This window comes from Mirounga leonina, unplaced genomic scaffold, assembly GCF_011800145.1.
Source record: "Mirounga leonina isolate KUSES-001 unplaced genomic scaffold, KU_Mleo_1.0 Mir_175, whole genome shotgun sequence".
In the NCBI taxonomy this organism is placed as follows: Eukaryota; Metazoa; Chordata; class Mammalia; order Carnivora; family Phocidae; genus Mirounga; species Mirounga leonina.
In genome coordinates, this window is record NW_023270453.1 from 5409870 (window position 1) to 5433670 (window position 23801).

Here is a 23801-nt window from a genome sequence, read left to right on the forward strand (position 1 = left end):
CTCCTGGCCGCCTTGGTCTATCCATCACCCATGTCCTCTCACCCAGTAAGTAGATCTCACATCTTCCCCCACCCCACTCCTGCCCTTTGCACTCTAAAATCACTTGCTCAGGGGAGGTCCTTTTAATCTCTAGTTAAGCAAACTCTAGTCATAGACCCCTGTTACCTCCAGTTGGCCTTCCACTCTGGCCTCCTGGCCCTGCCATCCATCCTCACAAACACAGATTTATTCATTCATTGAACAGCTCTGTTCCCTGGGTCGCCCATGCGCTGGGTGCTGTCCTAACACCTTCACACCATCTTCCCCTTTCCCCCAGCTTAGCCGCAGTCCTCCCTCTGTGCACTTATCATAACCTCACCTTATGTCAACCTGTATGATATTGAAATGATGTCAAAATACCAGTTATGTTTTGTGTCTGTCCCTCCTAATGTAAGTAAGGTCCCAGAGGGAGGGCCCATACATGCTTTATTCCTATTTGTACTTAATGATTTATACGTTGTAATCCTCATGACCGTCACCTGATGAGCACCTGGTGAATATGCACTGGATTGTTCTGTGTGTGGGTCCTAATTCTGGATTGTACACTTGCACAAATTAAATCTGATTCCTTCTGAGTCCACAGAATATGGGCAGGCAGCTATTAAATCCCCCACATCTGTCCTTCTCTAACTGGACATTGTTAGTTTCTCACCTGTCATGAATTTCAGTTCCTCCATCAGCAGAGCTGCTCCCTCCAGCCAGGCCCTGGCTTCTCAGTGTGCCTTTGAAAGCAAAGATTATGCAACAGACCCAAGCACACTGAGTATGCTTTGAGCATCACGAGTGCAGTGCGTTTCTCCCCTCTTTTTCTAGCCACTGTTCTTGTAATTATGTTGTTCACATCACATTTGAATTTTAGTAAGCTGCTACACACTGTTGTTCTCACAAGTTAGTCTAAAACCTGCAAATCTTAGGGGCGCCTGGGCGACTGAGTCGGTTAGGTGTCTTACTCTTGATTTCGGCTCAGGTCATGATCTTGGAGTCCTGGGATCAAGCCCCTTGTTGGGTTCTGTGCTCAGCAGGGAGTCTGCTTCTCTCTCTCTCTCTCTCTCCCCCCTCTGCCCCTCTCCCTGCTCACACTCTTTCTTTCTAAAATAAATAAATAAATCTTTATAGTTAAAAAAAAAAACAAAAAACAAAACCTGCAAATCTTACTCATTCCCCAAAGGCTTCTGACCAGGGGTGACTTATTCTGACCCTCTCATACCAAATTGTTCTTTCTCTCTCACCTTCCCTGTGCCACCACACCACAGTGCTGCATGCACAGGCCCACACACAAACACCCAGACTCACAGAGTCCAGTGTGGCCACTAGGGCATGACGATGTGTGTGGAGGCTGGGCCTCATGTGGAAGGGTCAGGGGGAGGTAGTCCTCTTAGGGGAGAGTAAATGATTTTTAGGAAAGTTGAGAGCTTGTAGAACACTGGTTGGAAGGTGGGATCGTTTAGGACAAAGTCTTTCTGAGTGTGGTCTAGCTTCCTCTCCTGTGGTAAGAATCCATCTTCCCTCCTTGGTGGAACTGTCCAGCAGGAGATTTATGACCATTGAGCTCCTTCGGGCAGATAAGGGGAGTTCAAAGAAAACTTCCTGCATTTGCTGTTTATTAAGTGCCTGCATCTCAAAACAATGTACCAAAGCAGCCTATTTGGGGGTAGCTGTCATAACCTGCTACCCTTCAAATGTATCCTCGTAAGCCTTTTTTATTTTCTTCCTTCCTAGATCATACATACCATTAAGACAGAGGCAATGTTTGTTTTCTTCACCAGTGTGTAGACAATGCATCTTAATAACTACCTAGGTGCTAAGTAAATATGAATGAATATGTGATATGTGACCTACTTACCTTTTATAAGCCTGGATTGTCCTCAACGGTAAAATGAATCAACTCTACCTATCTTGCAGGGTTATTGTAGGGCTTGCTGAGATAGTATCTGAAACACTTAGCACATAGTGAGAATGCACTAAATGTCTGATATTATTATTAGTGGTCAATCAGTGAGTTATATGATGTAGGGTAGGAACAGAAGAAAGGTCAAAAAAAAGGGGATAGCAACAAGAGAGAGGCAGTTGGCATATTGCTTGGCCCAAGCATCTTGTGGCTTTGGAGATGGAAAAGAAATGTGACTATTTGAGAACTGATCAGGATGGTAATAAATAAGTCCCTGCAAGTGGTACAGACACTTAGGTTTTAAAACTCCTTTTCCTCAGACCCTCATTAGAATCTCAGAGAATGGATCTCAGAAGAAGGTAACTCTTTATTAATACTTAGAAAGGGCCTGTACCCTCTGTCTCACCCTACCTGTCCCACATCTTATTAAAGAATTTTTGGTAGTTTGATAAACAAAAGAGCTGCCCGGGAGCTCTGAGCTAGGGCAGTTAGGTCATTAGTATTCAGAGTGGACTCTAAAGCCTAGCACGCAGTCGGCCTGAAGCACTCATTAACATTTCATGGAAATCCAAGAAATGTCCCATTTAGAACTGAAGAAGAATTTTGACCTGAGACCTAAAACGAATAGGAGAAACACAACAAAACAATAATAATAATAAAAAAAATCCAAGGGACACTCAGCACCTGCACTGTGAAAGAAAAAGGAATTTCTGCAATTTTAAGAAAAATCCCTTTCTCAGAAGTATATCTGCTGGACCAGCTGTGATGCAAAGGTGATTTGCACATTTTCCAATACCGTCTTTATACCGTTAAGGCTAAAAGTGGTAAGCCCGATGCTTTCAGGACCAACCTGCTTCTTGAGAGCTAAGCACTTTTGAAAGTGTGTAAATTCTTTTCAGTTCTGGAACTTTCTGTGGTGCAAAGGGTCCCTGTTCTTTCCTGGGCAGGGAGGGGAGCACCTTTGCTTTTGGAAACCGGATTGTGTGGAGGAACTTGCTGAAGGCATGATACAGCAAGTATGAAATCATCATCAAGCTCTGGCTTTCTTTTCTCTTTGACACTGGGGCACATTGGCTGAACCACTTGAACCTTGATTCCATGGGGGACCCTGGATGTCACATAAAACAAGAGCTTTGAACATCTCAGTTATTTGTAGGGTTTGAAGCATGCATCTGTAGATTTCTTGCCACCTTGGAGTGGTGAATGGGCAGGTTTTCAGTGGGGTGCTACCAACATTATTGTGGGAAGCACTGTGTTGTGGTGGTGCCATCATAGAAAACATCCTGAAGGAAGAAGCTCAAATGAGAGTACTACCCTCCAATTACAACCTACTCTAGTGTCAGTCGCAGAGAATTGAATGTCAAAAGACACAGGTTGGCGTCACTTACAACCTGGGCGTCTTGGTCAGGTCACTTCTCTCGACTCTTGTTTTCTCATCTCTGAAGTGGGAATAATCTTTTCTGGCTGTCTGATGGTCATGGGAATCAGAGGACATCCGGGTATGAAAATGTTCTGGGATGTGTCCTGACTTGACACGTGTGTGGTTTATGCATGCTGAACTGGTGGGACATTTACTATTGCGGAATGTGGAATGACCCATTACAGACAATGTAGGTGTCCTGGTAAGAGCATGCTTTCTAGTGTCTAGTTTTGACTGTTCTAACAAAGTACCATAGACCATGTGGCTAATAAACACCAGACATTTATTTCTCCCAGTTCTGGAGGTTGGAAGTCTGAGATCAGGGTGCCAGCAAGGTTGAGTTCTGGTGAAGAGCCTCTTCCTGCTTGCACACTGAGAGCCTTCTTGTTGTGTCTTCATGTGGTGGAGTGCAGAGTAGAAGCAGGCTCTCCGAGGACCCGTGGAAGGGCACTCATCTATCACGAGGGCTCCACCCTCATGACCTCATTTAAACCCTAACCACCTCCCAAAGTCCCCATATCCTAACACCAGCACATGGGGGGTAGGATGTCTGTGCAGGAGTTTGGAGAGGACACAAATGTTCAATCCATGATATTCTGCCCACTGTCCCCCCAAATTCATGTCCTCCTCATATGCAAAATGAATCCATTCCGTCCCAACAGCCCCCAAAGTCTTTACTGGTTCCAGCGTCAACTCTAAAGTCCAAAGTCTCCTCTAAATATCCTCTATATCAGATATGGGTGAGCTCGAGGTACATTTCATCCTGAAGCAAAATTTCTCTCCAGCTGTGAACCTGTGAAACCAGACAAGTCAATTGCCTCCAGAATACCCTGGTGGGACAGGCAGAGGATAGACATTCCCGTTCCAAAAGGGAGAACAAGGAAAGGAGAGAATGACAGTTCCCAAGCAAGTACAAAGCTTAGCAAGACAAACTTCATGAGCTCTCAGGTTCAAGATAATCCTGAAGGAGCTGCCCGCCAGGCCCACTGGGGTGGGGTCCTGCCCCCAGGCTCTGTGGGCAGGGACTGTGTCCCCAGGTGACCCCCACAGCTTTGAGCAGAGGCCATTTGGCCGGTTGAAATTAGTCTTCCCTTTTTGAAACCAAGGACACATCCCTGCTAGCCTGAATCACCTTTGGGGTCATCCTTCCCTTATCTAGAAGAATAGTGCATATTTGCAGCACTTGTGGTCCCATCCTGTAAAATCTCAGTCCAACAGCCTTCCTTTGCTCCTTGCTGTCTCCTTCTTCTTCAGTCAGACTCGTAGTTTTCCTGCTGGGTGGCTGATTAAGTCTGTGGCTCACACCCACACTAATCTCCTTATCAAACAGATGCTTGGCCTCACTCCTAGTGTTCTCTCCTGAACATGCTTTCTCCGTTTTGTTTTTTTTTTTGCATTGTGGATAGGCTGAGAATTTTCCAGATCTGTAAGTCCTGCTTCTCTTTTGACTATAATTCTGTCTTCAAGTTATCTCTCTCTTCTTGCATTTTATGAGAAGCAGTCAGGAGGAACTAAGCCGCTCCTTCAATATTTTGCTTAGAAATCTCCTCAGTTAAATACCCAGTTTCAGCACCTACATTCCACAAAACGCTAGAGCTCAAACACAATTCAGAGCCAAGTTCTTTGCCACTTTATAACAAGGATTGCCTTTTCTCCATTGTCCTTTCATAGTAACATGTCCCTCCTTTCTATCTGAGAGCTCATCAGAATGGCTTTTATGTAACTTCTATATTATCTACCAGTATTCTGCTCGTGATTACTTAGCTATTCTCTAAGAAGATGGAAGCTTTGTCTATAGCTCTCCTCTTTTCTTCCTGAGCTCTTAACAGAGTTGCCTTTAAAATTCTCTTCATGGAACTCTAAGCCTCTTCTAGCATGAGCTTAAAACACTTCCCATTATCCAGGTCCTAAGCCATTTGTACATTTTTATTTGTAAAAATACAAGGTATTTGTTACAGGAGTACTTCGCCCCCCACCTTCTTGGTACCAGTATCTGTACTGGGGTTTTCTAGAGACACAGAACCAATAGGATATATCTAGAGATGTAGAAAGAGATTTATTTTGAGGGATTGGCTCACACAGTTATGGAGGCTGAGAAGTCCCATTGTCTGCTGTCTGCAAGCTGGAGACCCAGAAAAGATGATGGTATTGTTCCAGTCCAAACCTGAAGGCCTGAGAACCATAGAAGCCAATGGGGTGGGTTCCAGTCTGAGTTTCAAGGCCCAAGAACTGGGGGAGAGGGTGTGAGGGTGTAAGTTCTCATCTGAGTCTAAAGGTCTGAGAACCAGGATCACCAGTGTCTAACAACAAGACAAGTTGGATGTTCCAGCTCCAACAGAGAGCCAATTTGCCTTCGTCCACCTTTTCTTGTACTTAGGCCATCAGTAGATTGTATGATGTCCACCTGCACTGGGCAGGACGATCTTCTTTACTCAGTTCAGCAATTCAAATGCTCATCTCTTCTGGAAACACCCTCACAGACCCAGAAATAGTGTTTGATCAGACCTTGGCATTGACTTGGCCCAAATTGACATGTAAAGTTAACCATCATATACCAATAGTGTCCATTTTTATTTTAACGTTTCCTGCTCTTTCTATACAAGAAGGGGAAAAGTGCTGTGTGCCCATTATTGTGAACATACCGAGTTGACTTTAGAGTCATCAAAGATCAGAAGTGACTGTTTAGGATGATGGGAAATGGGATAGCAGAGAAAAAATTACATTTTGTTCTGTTTGAATTACGCACCTCAGCTTTATACGGACACTGGCTGTTACAGGGGTGTCTACCACATGGATCAGCTGGGAAGTGGCAACATAAATTTATAATTCTGCCACTTAATAGAAAGCCTTAAAAAGTCCCATTGGTCAGTAAAGACAAGCTCCAGAAATGAAATTTTGGATAATTTTTCTGATATTTTTTCTGGGAGGTTATTATGAGTGATTAGGTGTTTCACGTTGATTTTTGATAGTGATTTTTTTAAGTGCAAAGGCCATGTCTAAACAGATTCCGACACATCCATACAGTGAAATACTACTCCAGCAATGAAAAAAAGCAAACTACTAATACACATAGATGAATCGTAAGAGCATTTATGCTGAGACAAAATTGTCTTACACAAAAGCATATGTACTATATGATTCTGTTTATATGGATTCTAGAACAGGCAAAACTGATCTTTGATAAAAACTAATCACAAAAGTAGGGAGGGCTGGAGACAGGCTGGGAAGGGATATGAGGGAATTCTCGTTAGGAGATTGGGGTACAAGGGTGTGCACATTTTTCAACACTCCTCAAATGTGCTTATGATTTTATTTTATGTAAATTTTACCCAAAAATATAAACAAAATGATGATATACATGTTGAGGTGTTTAGGACTGAAGTGTACTGATCTCTGTATTGACTTTGACTTGTAATCACCACTACAATGAAAAAGGATTGATGGATGCATAATAAGGCAAATGTAAAACCTTAATTGTAGAATCTAGCTGGTAGTTATTCAAGTACTCATTGTCCAATTCTTCGCATTTTCCTGTAGGTTTGAGAATGTTATAATACAATGTTAAGAATGTAATTTCAGGGGCACCTGGATGGCTCAGTCGTTAAACATCTGCCTTAGGCTCAGGTCATGATCCCAAGGTCCTGGGATCGAGCCCCACATCGGGCTCCCTGCTCCACGGGAAGCCTGCTTCTCCCACTCCCTCTCCCCGTGCTTGTGTTCCCTCTCTCGCTGTCTCTCTGTCAGATAAATAAAACTTTAAAAAAAATGTAATTTCAGAAAATAACTATTAATATAAAAAAACACAAAGGGCACAATGGTTAGTGTTTTTTGGTGATGCAATATTCTCTTAAACACTGAATATCCTTAGAGAAATCGAGCTACTTGTCAAAGGTAAATGAGAATTTTTTTTTATTTTTTTTTTATTTTTTAAAAAAAAAATTTTCTTTTTTAAAGATTTTATTTATTTATTTGAGAGAGAGAATGAGATAGAGCGAGCATGAGAGGGGGGAGGGTCAGAGGGAGAAGCAGACTCCCTGCTGAGCAGGGAGCCTGATGCGGGACTCCATCCCAGGACTCCAGGATCATGACCTGAGCCGAAGGCAGTCGCTTAACCAACTGAGCCACCCAGGCGCCCCGGTAAATGAGAATTTATTCCATTACCTTTGCTCAAAATGTTGCATAAAAGAGACATTTAAAATGATAAACACACAAGGGTTTCTGAATTTGAAATATGCCACATTGAATTGTTATGAGATTAAATTTATAATTAAAAAGCTACTTAGTATCATGTTTTTGAATACACGTCATTTCATTTTCAATTTTTCCTTTTGTTAACCTCCATGAACTATCTTTAAGACATGGTAGGTTCTGAAATCCAAAGAGGGATAATAAGCAGGTGATAGAATTCAATTAAGAAGAAGGTACTATTTTAATGATATAAATTAACTAATAAGTATTATTGAAAATATTGATTTTTAGGGTACAAGTAACATCACAGCATTGCCTTTTCATACCCTGAGAATTACTGAAATTTGGAAAGACTGGAATATAATTCAAAATGACCCTGACAGATTAGAGCATTTTATTTTTGTCAAAAGGACAAAATTCAATGGGAACTTGTACAAAAGTATACCCTTCAGGACCAAAACCAATAAATGGGGAAGGACCAGTTATGAATCTAGGATGTCAGCAATGACCATGTCAGCCTTGTTCACTGAATACTCACTGTCCTCTGTGCTATGATTGGATCCAGCTTTGGTACATATTTTTTTTCTAAGTTTTTATGTAAATTCCAGTTAGTTAATGTATAGTGTAGTATTAATTTCAGTAGTAGAATTTTGTGATTTACCACTTAGATACAACACCCAGTGCTCATCACAAGTGCCCTCCTTAATCCGCATCACCCATTTAACCCATCCCCCCACCCACGTCCCTTGCAGCAAAGAGTCTGTTTGATAGGTATTTTTAAGTAATATGGAGAAATAAGTAAAGGTTTAAAGAGGAACAAGATGACTAAAATAATGAAAAACTGGTCCTAGGAGGAAAATCTGAGAGAAGAGGAATTTCTCTAAATGCTTCCAGATTGAAAAGGTTCAAGTTCCCTTTGTTTATTACCATTTTCAATTACATGAGGTATTTTTATGGAGAGATTCTATGAAAAGCAAACAAGGGAAATGGATTTAAGTTGAGATAGTTGAGTTGTACAAATGGAAGGATCTCTTGACCTCAAGGTTGATTAAACTCAGGAATAATTATCAAGTGATGCTGTGGATTCTGCATCCCTGGAAAATTATATAAACAAAATATAAATTCTGAGTGGATCTAGATTGACCTGCCAGAGGTTGGGGGCAAGCCCTGATGATCCCTGGGAGGACCTAACTGGGGCTACATTCTATTAATAATGTTTCACTCCACAGTAAGAGTTTTGAAACAGCTTGATACTAAATTATATTCTTTCTATAAGGAATGGCAACTTTAAATTCACTTCACTCAGAAATTCCCCATGTTAATTTACAGCAGCCGTGACTGTGGATAGCAATACCATATTGTATACTTGAAATTTGCTAAAGGGGTAAATATCAACTGTTCTCACCACACACACACAAAAAAAGAAAAGAAATCAATGATTATGTGAGGTAATGGATATGTCAATTAGCTTGATTGTGGTGGTGATTATTCCACAATGTAGAAATATTAGCAAAACATGAAGTTGAACACCTTAAATATAAATCATTTATGTTCGTGAATTAGATCAGTAAAGCTAGAAACAAATCCCTGTATTGAATGATTCTTCTTTTCATTAGACTTGTCTCCTAGTAAATCACTACGTGTTGCTTTGGTGACAGTTTGTAACACTGTTCTTAATTTAGTTTCTCTACTTTATAATTATTATAAAATAATTACAGTATATCCTGTCATTTTTCTCTTTAATGTTACAACATTATCATTAGGAGGACATTTTTAAATGTGAACCATTATGTTCATGAGTGTTTTCTGTCGGCGAGCAGGTCTCTATCTGAGCGTAAGTATGTTTCACATTCTTCGCTTTTTGATCCTGCCGGGTTATCATTCCATCATCCAGACCAGTTAGGGTGGAAAGAGATAAAAATGTCATCTTGGTGAACGATTTCTCTTCTTTCTGAAAGTCAATATGGCAAAAATCCTCTTGCATTTTCCACTGTATCCTCTATTTCTGGTTTCTTAATCTCGTTGCGTGGTTCACTTTTATTCTTCTCCTTCACAGAGCAAAACTTGCTTCCTGTTGTGATGCTGCTCAAAACTTCATTGTTTCTCAGAATAACACTCCAGCTGGGACCAACATGAGTTATGAGGTGGAAAGCAAAAACGAAATCCTAATTAGAGAGAACATTTTTAATATGTTTCCAGTGGTGAGTAAAGATTTGTTGTGGTTGATTTGTGTTGCCATTGCAGGTGACTTTTCTCCCACGTTACATTGTAACTTACACTAATGGAGGAATTAACTTAGAATTAAAATACCATAGTTGTTTTGATGTAAAAGATGGTGGTAGTGGTCCCTTTTAAAAAGACAATTTTGAATGCAAGTGGCTCTGCAGGTAATGGTATTTATATCTTACATGATAAGCTCTCCAAGTCCTTGAGTCTTCATGACTCATCCTTGCATGAGATGAGCTACTTGGGCTTTCTGCATAGTAATTACTGGGGCTTGGGAAGAGGACCATTTTTCACCTGGAATAAGATTCTTCCAGTTGTCAGTTTTGGTGACTGAATCAATTCCTTCACAAAGAGCTGTGGGTTTATGTGGCTAATCTTTGGGAAGTAAATTTGTTAAGAATTCGTGGGGGCGCCTGGGTGGTGCAGTTGGTTAAGCATCCGACTCTTGGTTTCAGCTCAGGTCATGATCTCAGGGTCATGAGATTGAGCCCCACATCGGGGGCTCAGTGCAGAGTCTGCTTCAGATTCTCTCTCCCTCTCCCTCTACCACACCCCCGTGCTCTGTCTCTCTAAAATAAATACATAAATCTTAAAAAGAAAAAAAAAAAGAATTTGTGGTCAGTGAACATAACCTCACGTTCAGGGATTTCTGTGCAGTGTGTTTATTGATGTATCCCAAGCTCCAGAACATTCCCCAGTGCATATATGCATTCATTACATATTCATTAAATAAACTAATGAGTAATGATACAGTGTCATTACAAGAAGAAACTTCTTTAATATAAATCTAAACTTGGGGAGAATTTTTGTCATGAAGAACAGCCTATCGCTTATAAATATACACTCTCAGTCATCTTTTCATGATTTGATTAAAAGCAATTAAGCTAAGTCAATATGGTAAAAAATGGGATGACCTTATATATGCAGTTTACCAACTGTAGACTATTCAGTTCTTGAAATTAATTCCCTTTTGTTGGACCTTTGACTTCTTTTAAGTAATTTATTGGTCATGTAAGTTGTTACGGTTTTTCTTTTACTGTTATAATTCAAAGGAAGACTAATTGGCTGAGAATGATGGCAAAATGAATAGAAAATGATAGAGAAAAAATATTACAAATTTTCTGGAAGGAAAGGGAGACGTAAAATGACTCATAAAGCATTCTAAAAATGCCCTCATGATACATTGAAATTACCAATAATCGAAAAGATAATAAGTACAGAATATTTATATTCCCAATCAAAGAAGTCCTGGGAGAGTTTTACAATGAACAACTCTCACCCTTGCAATTTTTTCTAGTGTTTTCCTTGCTTTAGACTGATCAGAACAGAGGAGCAGCCGAGATTTTTTAGGCTTCTAATTGGCACCTTGAAAAGAATAACCTAGGTTTGATAATTTTATACGCAATTAACAACAGCATCCATCTCCCAAATTTGCACTAATTTTTCAAAATTGGGGTGGGGGCGGGGAGGTAATTCTGGCTTCAGTAACAGTTGCAGAGCTAGGCCACTTTTCTGTGTTGTTTCAACACTCCCGTTTCTCTGGAGGAGACATCTAAGGGAGCTGGCCTCCTTCCCGCCCTGCTTCCTGCATTCCCTTGTTCTGTTCTGCTAGAAAACTGTGGGGCAAGCAGCAAGCAGATCACAATAGATATTTTTGATGAATGTTGTGAAGTCATTTCCTCCAAACACTTTGCTAAGTTACTTGAAAAGAAAACAAGGTTGGTTTTCCACCAGAGTGAGTAATGAGCAGGCCTTGCTCAACATAGCACAAATTTTCCACTTTCTTAGGAGCTTTATTTTAAGAAACATTGGAGTTTGTAATTCAGAGGTTACTCTTACTGAACATGAGATCCCAAAGCATATGGGCTTTTCCTCCCAGTTGACCAAGAAACTAGAGAAAACATGCATTATTTTGAGTGCTATTTTAATAGGAGACAAGTTTCCTTCAGTCATCTTTTCTGCTGTACCATTAAGAGTATATTTGCATTCTACCCAATCTGTAAAATTCAGAATTTATCGTGGCACCATCTAGTAAACACAGGTTGAAGACATCTTGAGCTAGAAGTACAGCAGACTTGAAATCACCTGAGGTATTTGGGAACCATTAACTTCAGAGCCAGGTCCTCTGCTAGGCATTGCAGATACAAAGAGAAAAAGGTACATAATTAACATTGTATTCATTGAATGTGAGAAGCTGTGTAACTGTAGTGAATAAGAGCATGGCCTCCTTCAGGGGTTTGAATCCCAGCTCTGACACTTGCTAGCCATTACTTAAACCCATGCTTTTATTTCCCGTCTGTAAAATGCTCATATGGATCACATGTGTTAATAAGTCAGGCACTTGGAACAGCATCTCTCGTATAATAAGCACAGTATGATTCTTAATGGTTAGAGACAAACCTAGACGTGCTGAACCAGAGTTCTCTCTGCTTGTTTGGCATCTCCCAGATGGAGCACCTAACAGTCATAGGGATTCAGCAGTTCTTTGGGCTTCTCAGAACCACACTGGCCCTGCGGTATTGCCGTTGGTACTGGTAAACTGGCTTTGGGCAGTAGGCTGCCCTGATTTGTAGTGTTGGCCAATTTTAGTGGTGTGCATACCCCTGGGGTGGCCGATTAAAAAAAAATTTTTTTTTTAAGATTTTATTTATTTATTTGCGAGAGAGACAATGAGAGACAGAGAGCATGAGAGGGAGGAGGGTCAGAGGGAGAAGCAGACTCCCTGCCGAGCAGGGAGCCCGATGCGGGACTCGATCCCGGGACTCCAGGATCATGACCTGAGCCGAAGGCAGTCGCTTAACCAACTGAGCCACCCCTGGGGTGGCTGATTTAAATTTACCAGTGGCTTCCCGACAGTTCACAAAATTCCTGAATATTTACCCGCTGGCTCCCACACCCTGGTCCAAGTGGGTCCCAGCTCAACACTGGAGGTTTTTTCCAGGGCAGGCCTTTGGGCCAGCAAGCCTTTATTGAAACGCCACTGTGTACATTACAACATGCAAGGTCTATGGTGAAAGATGAGGGGAAGCTAAAAGTCATAAACACACTCTCTGCCCTTGAGGACCTCCACTTGAATTCTGAAGACAAAAGAGGTGACTCAGGACGATGTCACTGTGGAGTCTGAGCTGGACCTTCTTGGTGCTGCTCAGGTTCCTGTCATTACATCAGGGAAAGAGACCAGCAAAGAAGTGCACCATTGAATTGAGAAGTTATGTTTCAGACTGGGAAGGACTTGGGAAAAGGGGGAAATCTTTTGGGGGTAGACAAGTCGGGTCCTTGGAGGAAATATAAAAGATTCAGGCCTTAGAAATTCATTTGAAATATGTCAGCGCGGAGTTAGTAGGCATCCCTGCAGCTCTGTGGCTGGTCATTTGCAGAGATGACAGGCATAAATCTCGTGTCATCACTGAGCCTGCAGGTCTAACTATTTAAGAAGCACAGGAAGCTTCCACTAAATTACCTATTCATTTTATGCCCAAGAATAGAGGATTTCATGATACTTTCTAATTGCTTTATTTCCTCTATTTTGCTGAAAACGTTCCTGTTTGTTGGAAGGGTCCAATGTGGGATTTGCCAGTCTAATGTTATGTACTTAATTATGTGATGTAAGATACATTAAGTTACATTTTATAAACAAATGCATTATATTTTAGATTATTACATGATAGGGTATGTGATACACTGTATATTCTTCTCAAGAGAAATGAAAGGCAGGATTACAGGATTTTTTTATTGTAAGTCATAAATGGATCAACACGCTATGGCATCATTACTTCTGCTTTTTTTCCTTGCCGTTTTTCTTTCCTTAGGATGTATAAAAAATGTAGCTGCTCAAATTAAGCTGGTGATGTTTGTGGTTCTGAAACTAAAGCTATTTTGTGATAGTTTTTCACTTCCTCCTGCTAGTCTCAGCCTTTCATGGAGTACCCCTACAATCAGTGTGCAGTGGTTGGAAACGGGGGAATTCTGAATAAGTCTCTTTGTGGAGCTGAAATAGACAAATCCGACTTCGTTTTTAGGTAAGCCCTGTCAGATTGGTTTCCTTGAAACCAAAGGTCAGTTGGATATTTTAAAGAGATGCTGTAAAGATACTCCATGTAAATTTCGACCTTTGAGCTGTGTTGCTTAAGTCTACAAATTATCTAGGTAGCCTTTCCTGAAGTGTTAAATGGATCACGAGTTCCTCAGAATGTTAATACCAGAAGGATAAAACTGTGTGATGGCCACATTGCAGAAACTCCGCTTGAAATCATGGTGAAAGAGGGCCTTCACTGCAGGACTTGTCAGAGCCTTCAGTATATTGATATCATGGCTCCTTCAGAAGGACTCTGGAGAACAACATTTCTCAGGTTCACCTGGAAAAAAGAAAGAAAGAAAAATATATATATATATATTAACAGAGCATTTCAAGGAACTTTTGTTCTCAGATACTACTCGAGAAAATGCTGACCTAAGCCTTGTATTGCCATGCAACATCATTGTTTAGTTTTCAGGCTTGAAATTAAAAAAAGAAATTGTGGAGCTTCTAAATTCTGGTCTTTTAAAGTGTTTATATCTCAGTAGCAGCTAGCTGGCAAACATGGAAGCCAAAGTGGTTTGTTTCTCTGGGGGCCTGTGCTAATAATAAGCCAAGCCGCAGAGTTCCCGCGCTTTCAGAATATGATGGAAAGGTGATTCATCCCTGTGAGGATGGATTTCAATTGAAATGCACCTTTTTAAAAAGTAAGTTCGAAATCTGTTTCTTCCTATTTCAGGGGCACTGATTTCATACATCGGAGGAGAGCCTTTGATCCTTATTGATTTAATGCTGCCCTTTATAGCAACTGAAAAGGAAGCAGGATTTTCAGTCAGTAGCTCCCCTCCCCCACCCACTGCTTTACTTGAATCTCATTTAAAGTTTTTATTGCTACAGGTAACGACAGAACAGTAGACCTGACAGTCCAGCAGGTCATTGAATGTGCTCCTCATGATTCATGATAAAATGACCAATACCTGAATGATTTGGCCATTTAGTTAAAGCACTCGCTGTGAAAAAGCCATAATGAAGCTAAATAATTGTTCTTGTAATAGACTTCTTATAGACTTAAAATTCTCAAAACATCTGTGGGGAGTGTTATGGCTACCCATCCATTTTACCTTATGGCAGACACACGAAATACAAGTTGAGGTTTAGGGGCGCCTGGGTGGCTCAGTAGGTTAAGCGTCTGCCTTCGGCTCAGGTCATGATCCCAGGGTCCTGGGATGGAGCCCCGCATCAGGCTCCCTGCTCCGTGGGGAACCTGCTTCTCTCTCTCCCACTCCCCCTGCTTGTGTTCCTGTTCTCGCTGTGTCTCTCTCTGTCAAATAAATAAAATATTTTTTTTAAAAAAAGCTGAAGTTTAAAAAAGAAAAACAAACAGCAACTCAGCAACTACCTAATTTTGAACTCTACAGTAAGTATGCATATTTCTAGATCCTACCTTTGCTGCTGGGGATGTGGGGATGTTTCCGAGACAGTTCTCTGTGAAGTGAGCCTTCCAGACTGAAAGGCCAAATGAGGGCTTAGATGTGGGCATGGTCATTAAAATTTATTTAAATGTTAAGCCCGTACTTATTTTGAATACACGTGTTCAGAGTTTGATAATAGCAGTCTGGAAACTGCTTATTATTGTTTGTTTTTCATTTCAAAAGTTTGGGAGCTACTAGTTAAGTGGGTAAGGCACAAAAAGAGGTGACGAGTGGTTTTACCAACTACCACAACTATTGTATGTATACAGTACTCCATATTTCCCCTTGGAGTCTCCTACGATACTCTATTGGAAATCAACTTTGATTATTTATTTATTTATTTATTTATTTATTTATTTATTTATTTATACTATTCCATGATTCATTGTTTGTGTATAACACCCAGTGCTCCATTCAATACGTGCCCTCTTTAATACCCATCACCGGGCTAACCCATCCCCCCACCCCCTCCCCTCTAGAACCCTCGGTTTGTTTCTCAGCGTCCACAGTCTCTCATGGTTCGTCTCCCACTCCGATTTCCCCCCCTTCATTTGTCCCTTCACCTTTAATTTTAAAAAGAATTTGGGACTGTACTAGAAGGTAGATTTGTTATCACAGGATGTCCATTAATGCAGGCATTTCTGTATTGTCTGTGATTGATATTTATTTTTTGCAAGGTGACGTATTTAATTATTTTCTGACATGTCTTTTTTATCAATGAGAGATGTACGTGGTCCATTTGATTTTATGTTTCATAGAGTGTGGCATGCTGTTTCAACTTCAGTCCCTGCAGAACACATTACCGTGAAACAGCTTTCCTTAGGACACACCCAGAGAAGCTCCCTTTGCATGTATAGCTTTAAAGCAATGGCCTCCTTGAAATTCTGTAAACAATATTTAGGGAGTCATAACCAACTTTCCCTTTTTTGTGAAAGGAATATAATTACTCAAAATTACAATTCTTAATTTGTTTTGAGTACTAAAAACAAATTAGTACTCAAAAGAGGAAGAGAACATTTATATGAAAACATCATTATAGGAACATTAGGGTTTTATTTATTAACAACATAATTTGCTAGAAAAACTATCCGTATGGGAATCAGGGAATTTCAGGTGGTTTTTTTTTTGTTGTTGTTTTTTTTGTCTTTGCTTCTGGCAGACTCTATAACCTTAGTTGCAATGCCTCATTTTTTTTTAAATCTGTAAATTGATGATCATACCACTGTGGGAATATAATCAATAGAAATAATAATTTTAATAAAAGGATTATGAACTCTTCAGAAGCTAGGCAAGGTAATTATCATTTCTCATTTTGATATACTTAGGGTCTTAATATTGAAAGCATTTATCAAATTTGTATATTTCATGCAATGTTGAAGTGCCAATTAAGGGCTCAGTACTCATTGAAGTTTTAAATGGAAATCAGATCAATTTAGAACTCCTTAACAACCATGATTTTCTTCGATAAAATAACAGTAATTATATGTGTACATGTATGTGCTTTTTTTTATAAGTTGCATTTTGAAAATACTTTTTTCTTCAAATTTCAGGTGTAACCTCCCCCCAATCACAGGAAATGTTAGTAAAGATGTTGGCAGTAAAACCAATGTTGTGACTGTAAATCCCAGTATCATAAAACTAAAGTAAGTACCTCCAACTTACATAGCTGTTTGAGAACATTTGTTTTATTATTTAACATGTTTCTTAGTTTGAACACTACCTTGTTGCTGGAATGACTTGCAACACAACTAGAAAGGCATTTGGGAAAAAGATAGAAGAATATATTCATAATTTTTTACTTTCTCTCAAGGTTGTAGGTTATAAGAGGTATGACCTCTCTTTTTTTTTTTTTTTTTAAGAAAACCATTTTATTTTATTTTAAAGACCTCATTCTTTATTTTTTAAAGTAATCTCTACACCCAGTGTGGGGCTCGAACTTACAGCTCTGAAATCAAGAGTTGTACGCTCTACCACTGAGCTAGCCAGGCATACCAACCAATTGTACTTCTAATGTCGTAAGCTGAACATTACTAATCAAGTGAGAACTCATTTATTTCTTCATCTTTTTTAACAATAGTGAAGTTACTTTTGAGAATTTTCTTTCAGAATTTTAGCATTACTCTTTTATCTTGGGAGCAGTTTCTTGATAGAACAGTTTATTTAGAAACTTCAGAGAATGAGTCTTAGGAGAACTTGGCCAAAAAAAGAAAAAAAAAGTTTTTACTATGGATAATTTATTAACAAAAAATAATTCTCATATTTCATTTTTCACAGTGTAGCCACTACAAAATGTTCCTGGTTAATAAAAATCCCATCCATAGCTTTACTCCATTGTTTTCATCAAAATTGACTAATAATCATTACTAATAAAATACACGATATACTCATATAGTTCTAGTATCTCTTAAGATCATGTGAAATATTGTACCTGCATCCCAAAAATTTACTTTCTAGACACAATCATGCATACTCTTATATTTACTAAGGTATTATTTAAATCAAACACACAGAACTATCACGATACATAAGGGAAATTTAAAATGTGTGTGTGTGTGTGTGTGTGTGAATATAGATATTTTAGGTTCTTTATAGGAAACTTTTATTTTGTGATCACATATACAAAAAGATACACAGATCACCAGTGTACAGCTCAGTGAATTTTTTTAATGTATATACATTTTAAGAGTGTCCTATGTTTGAGGGGTTGCCTGGGTGGCTCAGTCGTTAAGCGGCTGCCTTTGGTTCAGGTCATGATCCCAGAGTTCTGGGATAGAGTCCCACATCGGGCTCCCTGCTCAGCGGGGAGTCTGCTTCTCCCTCTCCCACTCTCCCTGCTTGTGTTCCTGCTCTCGCTGTGTCTCTCTCTGTCAAATAAATAAATAAAATTTAAAAAAAAATAAAGAGTGTCCTATGTTTGAGAAAAAGTCAGTCATTATTAAATTGGAAGGTATTTCTGTATCAAAAAGCTACCTTAGAGAAAAAGTTTACTGAGTTGGAAGATAAAATAATCTAAGAAATAGGTGTCCAGTAAGGATATAGCCCAGTAAGAAAATATAAATGAAAGCCTTGGGACACCATGAAAGATCGATGAAGACCTAGCCTTTGATATTTATAGGAGGCTTACTTGTACTTGAACTCTTGAGTCCACTGCCTATCTCTTACACACAACCGTGATATAAATAGTTCAATGGCCCAGCCAGTGGTAAATTCAGCCTTATGTAACCCAAACTGCTACTTTGATTATAATGATGATGATGTGGTTTTTTTGTTTGTTTGTTTTGTTTTTTGTTTTTTTTTTTAATTTGTCAGATATGGGAACTTAAGGAAAAAGAAAGAAACATTTCTGGAGGACATTGCAACCTATGGAGATGCGTTCCTTCTTCTGCCAGCATTTTCTTTCAGGGCCAACACGATTGCCTCTTTCAAAGTGTACGACACCCTAAAGGAGTCTCAAGCAAGACAGAAGGTTCTATTTTTCCATCCCAAGTACCTGAGAAATCTTGCCCTTTTCTGGAGAACTGAAGGTGTGACGGAGTTTCGCCTGTCCTCTGGCTTGATGATCACAAGTGTGGCAGTTGAACTGTGTGAGCACGTGAAGCTGTATGGATTTTGGCCCTTCTCTAGAACGGTTAAAGACACACCTGTCAGCCATCACTACTATGACAATAACTTACCTAAACGTGGTTTTCATGAGATGCCTAAGGAATATAGACGAATTCTCCAACTTCACTTGAAAGGAATCCTCAAATTACAATTTAGCAAATGTGAAATAGCCTAAGCATAGTGCTTTAAATGGTAATAGTTTTAATAGAGTGCCATAGGTGAGTAATGGTGTTTCCCAATGCTAAAAGCATTGGGTGTAGGGCTAATAGGAAGAGCCCCAAAACTTGGTTTGAGCAAAGCTCCCCACTAAGCTTGCAACCCAGCAGCTCATGCAGTTGTCCTGATCTTCAGTTTCCCTCCCTGTAAAATGGGGACCATGATATCTAACTCTATCTAATAATCTATGAAAACTCTTGGCAAAGGATTGGCGTGAGGTAGGGACTCCATGAATATTTCCTTGTTGCTCTCTAGAACTACCGGTTCCACTCTCAGCAGAGTGATAATAAAAGGCATGCTGTTTTGAAGACCCTTCCTGGAGAGAACTGCTGAATTGCCAGTTTTCACTGGGGTTCTTTCTCAAGCAGGCCTCTCTATTAATAATATCCTTCTCATCCTTCTTCCTGTCCTAAAGAGTGCATCTAAGAAATTACAGCAAACCCTTGATGATTCAGGAATGAAATCCTCCTCTTTGGGTAGTAATGTGCCTGCTTCTGATTACCTTCACTAGGGTCATTAGCTGCAATGATGTGTCCGGCTGGATTTAGGCCAATTGTTTTCCTCCTTTATTTACATTTTTAAATCACTCTTCATAATTTATATTAATTTCCTGCCTTCCTCTTAAGCCTTTTCCACTCCCACTCACAGGAACTGTTTTAAGAGCATGAAGAGTTACAATAGCCAGTTTTTCTTACCTGGTGTCTGTGGAGTCATATATTCAGTTTATTTTATAAACAAATTATCCAACAGCTATTTCATGCCAGGCCCTGTAGCAAGCTCTGTGAGAGGGACCTAAAGGTGACCAAGTCCTGTAGGAGGAAACGGACATGCATATGACCAACTGTTGTTATGACAGCTATGAAGAAAGTACTATGAGGAACAGAGGCAGGAGTAATTCAGTCTATTTCAGTGGACTCTGTTTCGGAGAAGAGGTAATTGCTGAATAAAACCTAGAAAGTGAGTAAGGTTTTAATAAATGAAGAAGATTCTAGGTAGAGGGAATATGATGGGGGAAAAAGCAGTCCCCTTGATTCTGATTCACCAAAATGAGGATATTTGAAGGTAAATCATGGTCTTTGCCCCAAGAACTATCACTTGAAGAGAGGTTGTAGCATATGAGGATGGTGGCTTGGGCCCACCTCTGAAACGGGAGTCATTGTGACCTGATAGATTTCACAGGAAAACGGTAAGGATTAAAATACACCAAAACTTAATTCTCATAAAGAAAGGTATATATTTACATGAGAAATAGGACAAATAATTTAAACATCAGTATCAAATAAAGCTTAAGTTGTATTGATTATTACCATTTTCACACCACTCCCTTCATTATGATGATACCTGTTAATGTAGGTCATCCCTTCATCTACTGAATAAGTTCTTTGATGACTTAACTAAGTGACTACATTTCTACTTTGCCTGTTTGTCTTTGTACCATCATGAGGAGGGCAGAAATTGGGGTGGAGCCGACTTGTCAGCATGCTGAATTAATTACAAATAAAATTCTGAATTCTTACCTTAGCCAGATGATTGTTTTACTAAATGTTCCCTTTTAAGACCATTCTGCTGTCAGTCACTTATTTTGGCAAAGTACCTCGTTCCTTTCATTGTTGTTGACATTTTTTTTATGCCATTCTTTGTTCACATTTTATTCTTCTATAGCAGATGAAACCTATTAGCTCCATAAATTGCTTAAAAATTCATATATAAATATTTTCCAAAAGGAGCATGCTTTTAGTTACATGAAGTCTAATTTATTTATCTTTCTTTCTGTGCAAATGAGTAAGTGGTTCTTTTCTATTGCTTCTAATGGATTTAATTTGTTTTTAAAACTCTGCTGGCAGTATAAGTAATGTCTATCATGTTACTAACGGTGATTATTAAAAATAGAACATTCTAATATTTTATAGTTAGCAAAATGCTTCTCTTAAAATGTTTTCTGGGGAGTAGAACCTTAAACTTTTCTTTTTGATGATATTGGAAATAGATGATTAAGGAGTAAAAGTAATAGAATATATTGAAATCAATCATTAAATATACAATATGGAGATTTTATACTATGGTTTAATAAAAATTACATATGATTAACACAGAACTTAAGTTTTTTCCCATATAACTTCCTCTTTTAACTTGGGAGATTTTCTCTATAATATCAAAATAGAATCTTTAATGTCACCGATACAAATTTCAGAAGTTCACAAACTTCTTGGGGGCTTCGCAGGTGTAATCTAAAACTAGTCCCTATACACCGAACACAGCGAGAGACCAAAGAAAGAGGAAGGCCACTCCAGATTTGGTAGATGGTAATTTTAATAAGCAGGGGACCTTGCGTATGGGACCATCTTGGGTGGCTGCAAGACTAGTAGATCTCCACATTTGTCTGGTAAACTTTAAAGTTTGTGGAGAGGCCTTAACTAGGTTCAGATATGTATACTGTCCAGATGGTCTCAAAACCACATTGCTGTCTCAAGGCTATGTCCTTGGGCAGCTTCTGGGGTCAGGGAAGGCAAATAGAATGCACATGCCAGGGACGGGGGAGGGAAAAGGAGCCTCCAGTTGCTAGGGTCCAGCTCATGGATCAACTGGCTGTCATATTCTCTCGATGACCTCTCCTGACACTGTGAGATCAAGAAGCAGTGTCCTAATGATACCCATGTTCCACTAAAAGTTCAGTAGAAAAAAAAAAATGGAGAAAATGGTAGGCCTTTCTACAAGAGACATAACTAAAGTTGGTTTTCTGCTAAACACTTGTACTGCCATCCTAAAAGCATGTTGAAATTTTGCAGCATTCCCAGCTAGGGTCACCTGTTAACCAAAAGTCTTTGGTCGAAAAGAACATGTGCTTTCTTTGTGTCTCTTTCCCGAGTTGATCCATGACTGTTGTGAAATCTGTGGGAGGCCTCATTTCATATCCTAACGTTTCCTCTTTGGCAGAGGATGACCTTCCCCATGTCCCATTAATGATGTGTCAATAATGTTTTGTTCCAAAGGAGAATTTTTTGAACTTTCTAAAATACAACAGAACATACATTTTGATAATATAACATATCAGCTATGTGAGTTATAAATCATGAGCCACAGTTCTTTTTGTTCTATAATGGTAAATTATTACAAGTTTCACACTAAGATCAAAACAAAAAGAAAAATATGAACTCCATTGTATAGATTTATAGATTATCCACCAAGTCTGACTGTGACACTCTCAATAATCTGTGGGCATAATGAGCATTGCTTAAATGTTGATGGATTGGATTTGATCTTCTGCTCTTAAACTTGAAATACATCCATGGGCATTGAATATAGAAAGTCTGAGTACTGCTGCTAGACAGTATGAAACTTTAATGGGGACTCCAGCTCGTAGTACCACATATCACCAGTTTCTAGGGGAAATACTAGTTTGCTTGATTCTATTTTTTACTTGTTGTTCAGCATCCCTGGGCAATGTAACCAAATAGCAAAATTCTAAAAGAATTTTCATCTAAATCTGAGGGTTAGGCAAAAATGTTCATGTAAGCACATAGTACTTGCTGCTGTGTCATCTCTGGAAAGGAGTCTTTGAACAATCACATAGAGTTTAACATTACACAGTATAATAGTCCTTGAAGTCTCTGATTTTTTTCTCCTAACAAAAAGGAAAGGCAAATAGATCATGATTCTCATGAAAGAAGATTTCCTTTTGCATGTAAATATGTGGGCTCTCAGCCAGGTAATCAGCCAAGGACTTTTTTTTTTTTTTTTTTTGGAGGACTTTCTGTGTATAGAATACTGAATTAAGCCATAAATCAGACTTGTTTGAGGCTAGGTTTCTTCTTACAAAAAAATGTACCAGTTCAATACTACATCATGTCATGCACCCTAAATCATTCCATGAATTTCAGGAAGCTTTGGGAAAATTGGAAAATCTTAGAGATAACAGATCTGCTCACATCCTAAATAGCTACCTTAGAAGTACTGTTAAGATGCAATGTGTAGTATAGTTATGACATTCAAAACATTTTATTTTTGTAACAGGACATGAAAATATATTGTTATGCCAGTAAACACTGAAGGAATTTCAGAGAGTCACATGAAGTATCTGAAGCACTTGACCTAATAAGATTATTTCTTACTTTATTTTTGATTTTTAACTCTCCTGGGTAATTTCAAGGTTTCCTATTTGCATATGACTTCAGAAGGCTGACTCCATAGTGAAACTCACAATTCCTTTCCTGAAGATGGATGAACAGGAATAGTTCTTTTGCCCATCTTCTCTTACTGGGTCATCAGTCTTCTAAGAGCATTCTTCTTTTAAGAAAGATGCAAGTGATATAAAGATACATTGCTTACATATGGAGAAAAGATGTTATTTTCACATATTCTTTCTGTCCCTTTTCCTTCTCCCTTTTTAGGGACACCTGTTAATATACATGAAACTTCTTGAAATTTGTTCTTTAGCTCACAGACTCTCTGTCATCTGTTCATTCTTCCTTTTTTTTTTTTTTTTTTGTCTTTCGTTTTGGATAGTTCCTATCCCTGTATCTTCAACTTGACTAATATTTTCTTTTCCAGTGTCTAATCTGGTGTCAATCCCATCCAATATGTTTTTCATTTCAAACATTGTAGATGTTCAATTTGTGCCTTTTTATATCTTCCATGTCTGCATTTAACATGCTTGTTCACTCCTCTACCTTCTTGAACATATGGAATAGACTTGTTACCCTTTCAGTGTCCTTTTTTATTAATTCTATCATCTGT

At 39.1% G+C, this 23801-nt stretch overlaps 1 protein-coding gene across 1 annotated transcript in view; it reads left to right on the forward strand.

Moving 5' to 3' along the window:
* ST8SIA6 (ST8 alpha-N-acetyl-neuraminide alpha-2,8-sialyltransferase 6) overlaps positions 1-21060 on the forward strand; it is a 136297-nt gene extending 115237 nt beyond the window's left edge. The window contains exons 5-8 of the mRNA XM_035021542.1: positions 9592-9736; positions 13668-13780; positions 16799-16891; positions 18558-21060. Coding sequence (XP_034877433.1) covers positions 9592-9736; positions 13668-13780; positions 16799-16891; positions 18558-19026 — 820 coding nt within the window. The 3' untranslated portion in view covers positions 19027-21060. The remainder of the gene's footprint in view (positions 1-9591; positions 9737-13667; positions 13781-16798; positions 16892-18557) is intronic.
* Positions 21061-23801: the final 2741 nt, after the last annotated feature.